General features: G+C 46.1%; 1 protein-coding gene across 1 annotated transcript in view; it reads left to right on the forward strand.

Moving 5' to 3' along the window:
* Nucleotides 1–219: 219 nt before the first annotated feature.
* Nucleotides 220–12,781, forward strand: part of LOC139759168 (uncharacterized) — a 41,805-nt gene continuing 29,243 nt past the window's right edge. The window contains exons 1-3 of the mRNA XM_071681213.1: nucleotides 220–238; nucleotides 9,699–9,768; nucleotides 10,234–10,323. Of these exons, the coding sequence (XP_071537314.1) occupies nucleotides 9,726–9,768; nucleotides 10,234–10,323 (133 nt within the window). The 5' untranslated portion in view covers nucleotides 220–238; nucleotides 9,699–9,725. The remainder of the gene's footprint in view (nucleotides 239–9,698; nucleotides 9,769–10,233; nucleotides 10,324–12,781) is intronic.

A 12,781-nucleotide genomic window follows, 5' to 3' on the forward strand; every position in this document is an offset into this window, starting at 1 on the left:
TCTCTTTAATAACTTACTGTGGGTTTACATATATATATATATATATATATATATATATATATATATATATATATATATATATATATATATATATATAAACCTGGGAGTTGACTTTTGCCTAACACGTTTGATTTGTTCCATCTTATCCCCCGTGAACGCTGTCCCGTCCTGCCCTGTCCAACCCACGACTCTTACTGGAGGGACGCCTTCGATCTCCTCTCTGCCACACCAGAATGGGGTAAGTGTCATGCACAGAGGTGTCAGTACCTTTGGTGTCATCTGGAGTGGTGTTATGTGGTAGATGGTGTCATATATAGTGGTAATGAGAAGGGAGGAGTGTCACTGTTTGCTGATGGCAGAGGGTGAAGGTGAGCGAAGATGACGCCTGGTCGAGGTGTTGGGAGGTGTCAGTATATGGGTGTCGTGTGGTGGGAGTGTTCGGCTAATGGAGGTGTGTCGTATGGCAACGGGTGTCAGTTGAGCGGCGAGTGTCAGGCGCGATGGTGGAAGTGTGCGCTGCGGGTTGATGTCAGCTTTTACAGATGTCAGGGGGTAAGTGGAGTGTGTATATATATATATATATATATATATATATATATATATATATATATATATATATATATATATATATACTGGAGTACATTTACGAGTGTCAGTACGCCGGGGGGTGTCATTTTTGTGGCTGACCGGTGTCATCTATTGGAAATGTGTGTCATTTCTTGGCGGGCAGGGTCTCAGCTGGTGGGGATCAGTGTCACGTAATGGAGACGATCTCTGGGAGTCATTGTTAAGCTGACGGTGATGAGTTTCATGTGGTGAGGGTGTCAGCTGGTGGCGGTGAGTGTCAGCCGGTGTAGGTGAGTGTCAGTTAGCCAGGGTCATTGTCAGCTGAGGGAAAGGATTGGTGTCAGTTGGATTGGGTTAGTGCCAGTTGGTCAAGTGTCATTCTCAGATGGTGGAGGGTACCTTATAGCTGGTGGAGGCAGTACTTCCAGTTGGCAGGAGCATAATGGGAACTCAGTTACGAAGGGCATCAGCTGGGGGAGAGGGCCAGCGGCCAGGGTCATCAGCTGTTGAAGAGGGGGGCTAGGTGGTAGGGTCATCAGCTGGTGGAGAAGGAGGAAGGGAGCCAGATGGTAGGGTCATCAGCTGGTGGAGAAGGAGGAAGGGAGCCAGATGTTAGGGTCATCAGCTGTTGGAGGAGGAGGAAGGGAGCCAGATGGTGGGGTCATCAGCTGGTGGAGGAGGAGGAAGAGGGGAGCCAGGTGATGGGGTCATCAGCTGGTGGAGGAGGAGGAGGGGAGCCAGATGGTAGGGTCATCAGCTGTTGGAGGAGGAGGAGGGGAGCCAGATGGCGGGGTCATCAGCTGTTGAAGGAGGAGGAGGAAGGGAGCCAGATGGTGGGGTCATCAGCTGTTGGAGGAGGAGGAGGGGAGCCAGATGGCGGGGTCATCAGCTGTTGAAGGAGTAAGAGGGGAGCCAGGTGGTGGGGTCATCACCTGTTGGAGGAGGAGGAGGGGAGCCAGATGGCGGAGTCATCAGCTGTTGGAGGAGGAAGAGGGGAGCCAGGTGGTGGGGCCATCAGCTGGTGGAGGAGGAGGAGGATGAGGGGAGCCAGGTAGCGGAGTCATCAGCTGGTGGAGGAGGAGGAGTAGGGGAGCCAGATGTTGGGGTCATCAGCTGGTGGAAGAGGGGGAGGAAGGGGTAGTGGTAGCATGTCAGTGCGAGCTGGGGTGGGTTTGCGCCCCCTCTCCTCCCTGGTAAGCGAGCATGTGATCGATAGCTACTCCTGTGTATGGCAACCTCCCTCCGTTTTTACATTGTATCTTTTTTTTTCGGTATCTGGCCTTAATTAATACATCAGGCGGGCGCGGTCTTAGCCAGGGATTAATTTATATGCAAAATTGTCGAGTTATCGGGGAGAGAGGGACGACGATGGTGGAGTAATGTGCAGGAATTTACTCGTGTTGGTGATGCCTTGTGTCCTGATGGCCCGGGTGGTGGTGGTGGTGATGAGTAGTCTGATAGATTGTATAGTGTTGGTGATGCCTTGTGTCCTGATGACCCGGGTGGTGGTGGTGTTGGTGATGAAGGGTCTGATAGGTTGTATAGTGTTGGTGATGCCTTGTGTCCTGATGGCCCTGGTGTTGGTGGTGGTGATGAAGAGTCTGATAGATTGTATAGTGTTGGTGATGCCTTGTGTCCTGATGGCCTGGGTGGTGGTGGTGGTGATGAAGAGTCCGATAGATTGTATAGTGTTGGTGATGCCTTGTGTCCTGATGGCCCGGATGGCGGTGATGCAGAGTTTAATAGGTGGTATAGTGTTGGAGATTCTTTGTGTATCCTGATGGCCCATGTGTTGGTGATAGAGTGTGACAGGTTGTGTGGTGTAGGAAATGCCTTGTGTTATGGTTGGCCGTGGTTGGTGGTGATGCTATTGGTGTCGTTGAAGGTCTGGTGTCTCCAGTGGTTGCTTATCATGCGTGTTGAGCTCCGTCGTTCTGGGCCTCTTAGAGCTGTCAGTGCCCCCTGTCATACTTCCCTCTGCATGTGGAAGAGGCACAACTTGGTTGGTCGAAATCTTGGCTACAGTTAGTGAGGTTAGAGGGAGGTGGTGTGGGTTGATGAGGTTAGAGGGAGGCGGTCTGGGTTGGTGAGGTTAGAGGGAGGTGGTGTGGGTTGATGAGGTTAGAGGGAGGTGGTGTGGGTTGGTGAGGTTAGAGGGAGGTGGTGTGGGTTGATGAGGTTAGAGTGAGATGGTGTGGGTTTGTGAGGTTAGAGGGAGGTGGTGTGGGTTGTCTTGAACACTTGTCTGTATTAGTATTGAGGAAAGTTATCTGTTTGCGATTGCAAAGTGTGAAGCAGACCCTGTGTCGTACTTGGGACCAGATCCTGGACGAATTTTTTAAGCATCTAACAAAACTGAGATGGATTTTTTTTTATCAAGGAGCGTGGTCATTTAACGTGGTGGAAATAATGGTAGAATGTGTCTGTTAACGGAATCCTGTTATCAGGGTATGTGACGGTCCAGAGTACCAAGGTACTGGTGACCACTTGATAAGGTTTGATTGATCTCTTGATAACGATGGTGCCATATACCTGGGGTATGATGCCCTGGCCTTTGACATGACCCTGACGGGATTAGGTCATAGGCTGAGCCATGCCAGGCAAGAGTCCTACTGTAGTGCTTGAAGTTTTGCTCCTTTGGGCTACAGGGGTTTAAAAAGGGATTGAATGCTCTCCAGTTTCGTCCTGCAGTCTTCAGACCTTACATACATAACTTTATTGAAAAAATGCCTCTAAAACACTTCAGCGTTTCTAACATGCGCGGTTATAAAAACGGGGCTAAATTATCGCATAAGCCACAAGGGACTTGCCCCTGCACCCGCAAGAGGTGTTAGAGTCGGTTGAGAAACCAACGCCACACAGTTCCTGTTCAGAATTGTATTTTGTAAAGTTGAACCAAGCTCGATGAGATGGCACCACGTCGGAGGGTATCAATGTTGGATAACGCAGCATGCGCCATTACCGCTGAATATGTAAAGTTGGTAAATGGAAAATAATGACTTTATATATATGACAAACCCTTATTCGGACACGGGGAAACACGTCAGGGTCTGGACGTAACTGATACAGATTTTAATTAAGAGTTTGCGAAGCTCAGACGCAGGAAGTGGAGGCACGGAGGCAATGAAGAGCCGAAGACAAATGAGCAGAGGAGACCCTTAACACTGCGCTCAATACGATATAAACGCGTACATACCAGATTGGCAAAGGCCTTCGTACAATATCCCAGAAATTTATGAACTCCCATTATCTTGTACGGGAAGAACATGGAGATGCCAAGATTGCTGGAACGAGTCTAAATTTACGTCGCCAGCTGGACCCGCTTCTCTCGTTCATGACGTCATCCGCCGTCCATGACTCCGCTGCATCACCTCGTTACGTTTTCTTTCACTTCGAAACTCCGGAGGACTCGGGATTTGAGTTTGAACTATAATCTAGACTTGATGTGGCGTTCAGGTACGAGGGAGAGACTGAAGAAGGATGGTTAACGTGAACGTCTGACCATGTAAAAAGCACGAAGGGCTAATTCCGCAACGGAAAGAGGCCTTTTTCACCATGATTATGTATTCTAGCTTTAGGTTGGAAGGTGAAGTCGCCAGTCAAATCAGAGTTGAGAGGATTAACTGCCATATCTACTACATTTCCTCCACTCACAGCACAGTTAGGATCTCCATATCGCCCAAGACCCATAGTTTGGTCTGGCGCCATGGGCCAGAGGTGCAGGTCATGAAATTCCCTCCTGGCCAAGAAGAAATGACCCCAAATTACGTTATAGCCTCTGGAAAACGTATTATTTTAGCTTGCAGTGTAGAACATGTCACCCAGAGGCTTCACTGTAACCTTCAGTGCCACGCTGCTGGAAAAATGGTGTTGCTAATCTGGGGAAACTTGGGTCGAGTCTGGAGGTTGTGGTGCGTCTTTCCCCCTCTACGAAGAGTGAACGGCAGAACACCAGCCCGGGAGCAATCCTCGGGCCCTAGTTGCCCCGTGTGTACGTCTTTAAAGCCATACGTTTTTACTGCTTGCTGGCTTCTGGTTATGAAGTGTAATTGGCGTAATCTTGGATTCAAAGACGCCGTGCTGGGGCTTGGGAGACGCGCGTCCATGGGCCTCGCGGTTGACGGTGTGAGCCAAGGTGGTATGGGAATTTTTGATCATGTTTGGCGTTTAGGTAAAGCCATCTTTTATAGTGGAGTCTCTCTCTCTCTCTCTCTCTCTCTCTCTCTCTCTCTCTCTCTCTCTCTCTCTCTCTCTCTCTCTCTCTGTCTGTCTCTCTATCTATCTATCTATCTATCTATCTATCTATCTCTATCTATCTATCTGCCCGGGAGGAATGCGTGTATGATTCTGAAGGCGGAGGTGGGGGGAACCTGGTACGCAAGTGTGTGAATACAACCTCTTTTTTCTTCTTCATTTTAGGGGCAAAGCCACTTTCTTGATTTCGAATAATCTCCAAAAGGATCCAGCTTTCGGCTTTATTCCCTTGCTATACTATCCCGGTTAAATTATAATCGACACGGGTGTTAAATCAGTAACATTTTCTGTTCTCCGTTTTCGCAAGAATTTGGATATTAACAGGGGTAGATTATATAGACATCCACGGCTTCTGAATGTCGTCTGTGTACAAGTGTTTTGTTTTTTTATGGGAGAAAGTCTATCAAAAAGTCTATCAAAATCTGATGGAATTCATAGTAATTTATCAATTCGTTGTAATGCCATCTATAATTTTTTCCTTTATTTGTACGTACATATGCATGTGTGTAGGACGATAGAGATCTGTGGAATTTTGTGTGTGTGTAATGGCCTGCACATTGACGTGGACTGGGGGAGCAAAGCGGGTTTAGAATTTCACAAAACCAATTTCGTGACGGTAACCGGTTTTGTATATCTGGCATTTTACCCCCCTGCGCCCTGACTGCTGAGGCAAGCACAGGTCAGTGGACGCATTGAGGGGGTTTTTAGGAGGGTTGTATGAGTTGGCCCTCACACCCAAACGAGCTCCTTCGACAGTAACTGAACTCGAGGGAGAGGAAGAGAAGGAGCGAGTGAGCATTGGTTGGGTCTGTTTACGTAAGCGCACGCATTCTTCTGTCTGTCGTCTGTCTGTCTCTTCATCATGTATTGGTAATGTATGATGCTAGAGAACTTCAAGATGGCACAGGACTGACCCTCATCACACACCGTAGTTGTGACCTGTCCGGCCTCCTGACTCACTCTCTCCCTCCCTCAGGTCAAAGGTTGTCACTCAGTTGCCAAGTGTCGTGTGAAAGCCGACGCCATATACCATAGTAACCCCCTTCCTCCCCATCCCACCCACCTCACCCCACGGATGAAAACGTAATTTAATGAGGGCTGGCAGCGTTGGGCCTAGCAACTGGAGGGGGTTGGGTGGTGCACTGCATTCCACTCGGCTCTCACTTTATTATCTGGTTTTCAATTTCCAGCTATAAAATGGTGTACTTTTAGGCTTGCCGAGCACACATAGGGGAAGTACAAAGGTGTGCTCCCCACACAATACAGTTACGGTTGGATTATATATATATATATATATATATATATATATATATATATATATATATATATATATATGAATATATTCATATATATATATATATATATATATATATGAACGCGCACTTTCATAGAACATACAAAGGAAATCAGTGATCTGCATTATGCATTTTATTTCTATTTCATTGTAGTCGAATGTTGTTCTATGTTTGGTGTTGAAATGATATCGTATATTTTTGACTCGAAAGCCGATTTACTCTCGCGCGCGTGTGTGAGGTGTTTACTAATCTCTGCCGTGTAACTCGGGTTGTCCGTCCGTATACGTTATGTGGCCGGACGGTTCTTATGGAATTTTGAACGCTAAAGATCCGGTACGCTCAGGAGTTTACACGCTGGTGAGGTAGTGATTATTTCATTGCGGTATGTAAGTCTTTGTGGGTTGATGTGATTGTAGTTTTCTGAAGGTACACAGTTTAGGATGCTTCTCCTAGAATTGTTATTGCGTTTTTGGAAATCCTTCATGTACAATATGGTTTTTATGATAAGGATTTGTTCTCTCTTCAGTTTTAAGTCAGATTTTGAATTGTTTTTGATGGTTTTATTGAACTCTTAAAAACCACTGAGAGTAGAATTTTTTTCTTCAAAGTTGTTTAATTGTTAAATAGTGATCTGAAAGCATTATACCATAGGATATGTATGACTTCAGTTTAAAAGATCTTCCATGAATGTACGGTTTAAAAAAGGGTAAGAAAATACTGTTCACAGTGTCTTGGTTACCTAAGATTGTACTGGTGTTAACGGGTCCTTTGTCGTCAATGTTAGCGCGTTTGACTCACAGTTCGAGGGAAGAGGATTCGATTCCCAGACGGTGAAGAATTTAAGACTGGGTTCCTTCGGGCAGATATTTTTTCCCCTTCGGTTGTCGAAGCTGTGAGTTGGTGTCTGATCATAAGTGGCTGTGGAGCCGTTCTGTTTCGAACGAACATATTCCTGTTTGGTTTCCGATTTTCCTCGTCTGGTAAAAGGATTTAGGGGAAAAGGGGATGCTATACCTAAGAATGCGCGGCCGAGGCGAAGACCACATCAAGTGGATGATGTAATGTGGAAGTGAGAACGTTAAGAATAGGTGGGTCAGAGATCTGTTTGTTTACCTCGTGAGCACAGCGACGCTGCAACCCGGCGATATTGATGGCCTGGCCTTTGGACATGACAATGAAGGGTCTGGTTTAAAGTCAGGCCATCTCACTCAAGCCGTGCCGTCGTGCTCAAGGATCATCATGCCCAAGGGTCGTACCGTCGTGCTCCGGGATCCTACCCAAGGCTACGTAACTGCCAGCCTCGTACAGCTTTAGCCTCGCATGATGGTGGACGACACGTTAACTCAACTACGAAAGAAAAATTATCATATATTGCCAGCCTGTAAAAATTTTGGCACCCATTTTTTTTTTCAGCCGCTAAGCCTTTTCTTACCAACGTATTATAAAGTTTATAAAAGACTTCCCTAAAGAAAATGTAAGTAATTGAATGGATTCCTGTTAAATCTCTGGAGTTGACAAAAGTCAGCATTAAAGTCAGAAAAGTATTGGGGTCTTTTTTATTGTTTTATTTTATTACTTAAGCTCTCTCCCCTTAAGGCATTGATACACCAGTTGGTTCATATTTTTACTTTTCTTGTAATATTAGCTGTCACTTGTTGATCATCTTGTCTCTCTAGAGGATTTCAAGGTCCAGGATGGTCGTGTCCGTGTGGTGGAATGGCATTACAGTGTGGTAGTTATGGCACAAGGCCCAACCATTGGTTCCCTACCAGTGTGGTCGTTAGGGGCAGGGCCCAGTCGTGGTTCTATACCAGTGTGGTGGTTAAGGACAAGGCCAAGCCACTGGTTCAGTACCACTTGTGTTAGTTGAGGACGAGGCTCAGCCACTGGTTCACTCACTACCCGTGCTACTTGACGAGTCATCCTGGTTCTCTGAGATGCACTGTGGCGTTAGGCAGCCATTACCTCCCCTCATATACTCAGCTGCCTCCTGCTGCGTTCTCCCGCCGGGAAGGAGAGAGAGAGAGTGTGTCTGAGAGAGAGAGAGGTGAGTGAATGAGTGTGAGTGAGAGCGTGACAGAGAGTGTCGTCGGTGGAGGAGGGTCTGGCTGGCTGGCTGGCTCTGGGACGACATATTGTACACTGGCAGTTTTAATTACTGGTGGTCCCTCGTTAGCCTCGTTGCAGCTGTTAATTGAGGCGTTGAGCGCTCGGGGGGCCGACAAAACAGTCATGGCCGATTGAAGAATTACTTGTCGAGCACAGGTACGACGCGGCAATTGTTGCTAACTGCCGAGTGCATCGTTTGTCCGGGTTGATTGGTCGTTACTCTGCCCGTTTTAATTATGGCAAAGGCGATTTGCAATATAAGCGACCAGAAAGAATGGGCGTGGGAGAGGAGAACGGGCCTTGCGTCGGGTGGCAGGAAGGTCGTGTTTGGTCGGGTCCCGGCGATGGAATATGTCATCAGTGCAGGAGGGCTTGATAGACTAACTCTTCCCCTCCCTCGCTGTTGATATTAATATGTATGTGGAAATTACCACGGGCTGCCCGAGGCCAGATAATTGCGTTATTTCTCACTCCCGCTGTGTTGCCTCACCTCCTGCCCATTGTTTATTTATTATTTACTCGAAAGTCCTTGCAGGATATCTCTGTAGTTCATTCTGGCGGCGAGTTTGTGTACTAAAAGGTTCCAAAGTGGGGTTTATAATGAAAGCACTTGCCACCGTCTATACTGCACGAGATATTTTGATTTAATCTGAATCTACTTATCAGATTAACACCCCAAGTGTGGCCGAAATCCTATATTAAAGTTTGTTTGGGAATAAACCAGCGGTGGTCTTGCAAAATCCGCCCTCACTCGCCTCCTGCCCCGCCGAAACCCCGGCGCCCAAGTTGCGGGTAAGTTTGGGTGTGATGCGCTTTTGTTTGTCGAGTAGGCTGGAGGGGGAGAGAGGGGAGTGGGGTAGGGGGCGGCTTGGGCCTGATAGGTTTACGTCGGTGGGAACGCGACCGCCCATGTTATATGATGCTTGTCCCTTGTTAACTGGGTATTGACCCGTGCCAATATTCCTCCTCATGTAATGTCTTGTAATGCCAGCCAGAGAGTAGAACTTTATAGGTAATATTGTGTCCTCTTGTAGGGTCATGTCTCTTTGTTGTGGTGAGAGAGTCACCACACAGGTGTGGGGAGTCAGTTTTATCTGTGGTCTTGCGAGAGTGAAGAGGCATTTAAGACGGGGCGCTGTACAGTCATGAGCTGTTTACTGCCGTTTCTGTGTACATTTAGACGCTGCTTTGTACAGCCGGACTTGTTTACTTATTGGTGTTTACATGTGTACTTCTACAATGTACAGGCAAGGCTTAGTATGCTCTCGTGCGTACGTACATGTACACAATGTACAGTAGACTTGATGACTATTTAGTTAGTGTACAGTTGCAGATTAGGGACTGAAGCCATCGAAGATGAGGGGCGTCTCTGTAGATTCAGGTCGAGAAAATCGAACGTATGTACGCACATTATATTTGCCTCGTGTGAACTCAGTGTCATAACGTGTATATTAATTTTCTTTTTTTTTTCAGGGGTACACGCCACTGCACATAGCAGCTATGTACAACCGCACGGAAGTGTTCGACCTACTCGCCCACTGCGGTAAGTGCTCACCGCTTGCCACCTCGAAGCACACACACACACACACACGTTAAGATAAACATTTACAACCAGGAAGGTGACTGATAGAGTCCTGATATGCCACCTGCATATGTCTTCATTTCCAAATGATTCGTCAATAAGCTAAAGAAAAAAAAAATTTGAACAGAAGTCTCTATTATTTTCCATATGGTTTTGTAACCTTAGTATACTGTCCGTGACTATTGACTGCTTGAGTGCGACGTTATGAGCATTGAGGTCGACGACACGACCACATAGTGTCCGGTCGTGCTCAAGCAACCCTTGGGTGCGATTGGACTTGCAGGCCTCCGATTTACCCTTTTCATGGCCGAACAGCCGTTTCTCAGAGGACGCGCTGAAGCGTCCTAAGGTCGAGCTTAAGAAAACTGTAATTAACATCTGTCTTAAGTATTATCTATGTATTAGTGACTATTGTATGTGTTGCAGGCGCGGATCTGAACATGCGCGACTACTCGGGCAAGAAGCCTCGCACCTACAACACCATCTCCTCCACCGTTCATCAGGACACGCAGAAAAGTAAGTACCGAGCCCACGCCTCCTCTGCCGACGGCTACACCCTCGACCACACTGACCACTCTGGCCTGTCGCGCCTCCACGATGGCTTCCACGCCCACCTCGCCAAGGCCCAGTCCATGGGGCTGGCGCGTATGGGCCTCCGCAGCAGCTCCCACCATCTGGATAGGAACAAGAGGATGGGATCCAAGAGGTTCGAGAGGATCAAGCGCTCCTTCACCTTCGGTAGCTACGACAAGGCCTCCAGGTCCCCACGGACACCCCGGCGCAGAGTGACCGAAGTTCACTACGAGGAACCCGGGGAGTGAGTCCTCCCCCCCCCTCTACACACACACACACACACACACACACACACACCTCCCCAGAATGTTTTCTTAAGCACTTTCTCTCAAGACGCTGATGTGGTGCGCGTGATTTGCATGACGCAGTTGAAATAGTGTAATGATGTGCCACTTGGTTCATCTTTACATAATCTGAGAACGGAATGTATACAATGTCTTTATTATGACCTGATCACAGCCTGTGAGCTCCTCCATCCTTGCTTCATGATGCCTCACCAAACAGTTCTTGGGAGAGATGCAAGAAGCCTGATAACGTGAAATTGACACGTAAAGTATTTATCAAGACGTTTGATAATGCTCTTTTTGGCTCAGTGAGAAATATCAATTTTAGTTACGAAATATGAAGGAAGGCGGGGATGTAAAATTGGTGTAAATATTGTCTTGAAATTTCGTTTAAGGTTTTGAAAATTTCATGAAAAATTATTCGATTAAAACGAATAAATGAAAAGACTATAACTTGGTGCTACATTTTGGATGATAGATCCTTCCACAGCTAACCTTTAGCGCCCTACGTTAAGACCCCAGGAATATAATGGCCTGACCTCTCTCTCTCTCTCTCTCTCTCTCTCTCTCTCTCTCTCTCTCTCTCTCTCTCTCCTTGACCTTTGAGGGGGATCACGTCAAAGGTTTGGCCATTAAAGACGCCAAGGTCGTTCTGCCATGTGTACGGAGTTAAGGAACAGTCGATTTCACTCGTGAGTTGAACTTGACATAATCCAACGGCTGAATATCACGCGCCACTCGGTCAACCATGTATTAAAATCAAATATTTTGATCGATGTGCGTGTGAACTGCTCACCCTCGGCACCTTGTTTTTCACAGGTTAAACTAGGGAGATTTTTCGTATGTAGGGATTAGATTTGTTGATTAGATTATTTGATAATGCATATGGGTTTTTGACTGATTTCACTCAATATTGGCATTCATCTGCTGTGTTACCTTCATGATTAAGTTGACGGGATCAGTTGATGGTGGAGAAAATTACTATACATAGTACTGAAGTATTTTAAAGTAGGATGAGAGACATTTATATTATGGGAAGCTCAGGTCCAGACTCAATCTGCGTTGAAGTAAAGGGAGTTAATCAGGGTATGGGTCATGGAGAAGGGTTGTCCCATTGACTCCCTACGTTACGTGGTGATTGGTTGTATGTGTTGATTACTGTGATGACAAAGGTCACATTATGGTGCTTCCCAGATGTAGTTATATATATATATATATATATATATATATATATATATATATATATATATATATATATATATTATTCCTATTGTCAGCCCTCTTATCAATTGGGGATGTTTGCATTATTTTATGGGACTAATAAAGAAGTAAGGATAATTCGTTGGCAAAGATGATTACCATATTTTATTGGACAATTAAATAGTTTAGAGTGATTCATGGTCGAAAGTGATTACCTAATTTTACTGGACTGATGAAGAATTAAGAATGATTCGTTGTCGAAGATGATGTCATTGACTTTTGTTTAGGGTCAATAAAGAACCGAAAATGACACGTTGTTTATTTTTGAGCAAAGGAAAAATCACTGGAATTCGCGCCCGTTTCAAGAACCGAGTCAAGACTGGTCAAATGACACATGAATCAGCACAGATGACTACAACCGCACCCACTTCGTGTTGACCTCTCCAGGTGGCAGCACCAACAAGGTCCCCGTTATCAGTCGTTATCAAGATAAGAATGAAAAAGAATAATCAGATAGCGAGAATCAGTTTCCTGCCTTGGAGACGACTCCACCCCACCGCTGAGGGGCGATGGCCGGCTATCTTAGTACGTAGTCGCCAGCCCATATTCTTTCCACACTTGCCCGAATATATATATATATATATATATATATATATATATATATATATATATATATATATATATATATATATTCAAAGTTAACCATATTTTGTTGATGTGAACAGTTTAATTTGAACCCGGGTTTGTGTAGCTATGATTTTCGTCTTAAATGACAGCCATAGCCATTGGTACGCTGTATGGTGGCAGGATCCATTGTTTCCCCTGTTTCTGATGGTGTGTGTGGATAGCCAGGTCTGCCGGTTTGTTTACTGGCGTCGGTGTGTGGCTGAGGCGTAGAGTTATGGCAGGTGTGTGTG

The sequence above is a fragment of the Panulirus ornatus genome, chromosome 32 (assembly GCF_036320965.1).
Source record: "Panulirus ornatus isolate Po-2019 chromosome 32, ASM3632096v1, whole genome shotgun sequence".
In the NCBI taxonomy this organism is placed as follows: domain Eukaryota; kingdom Metazoa; phylum Arthropoda; class Malacostraca; order Decapoda; family Palinuridae; genus Panulirus; species Panulirus ornatus.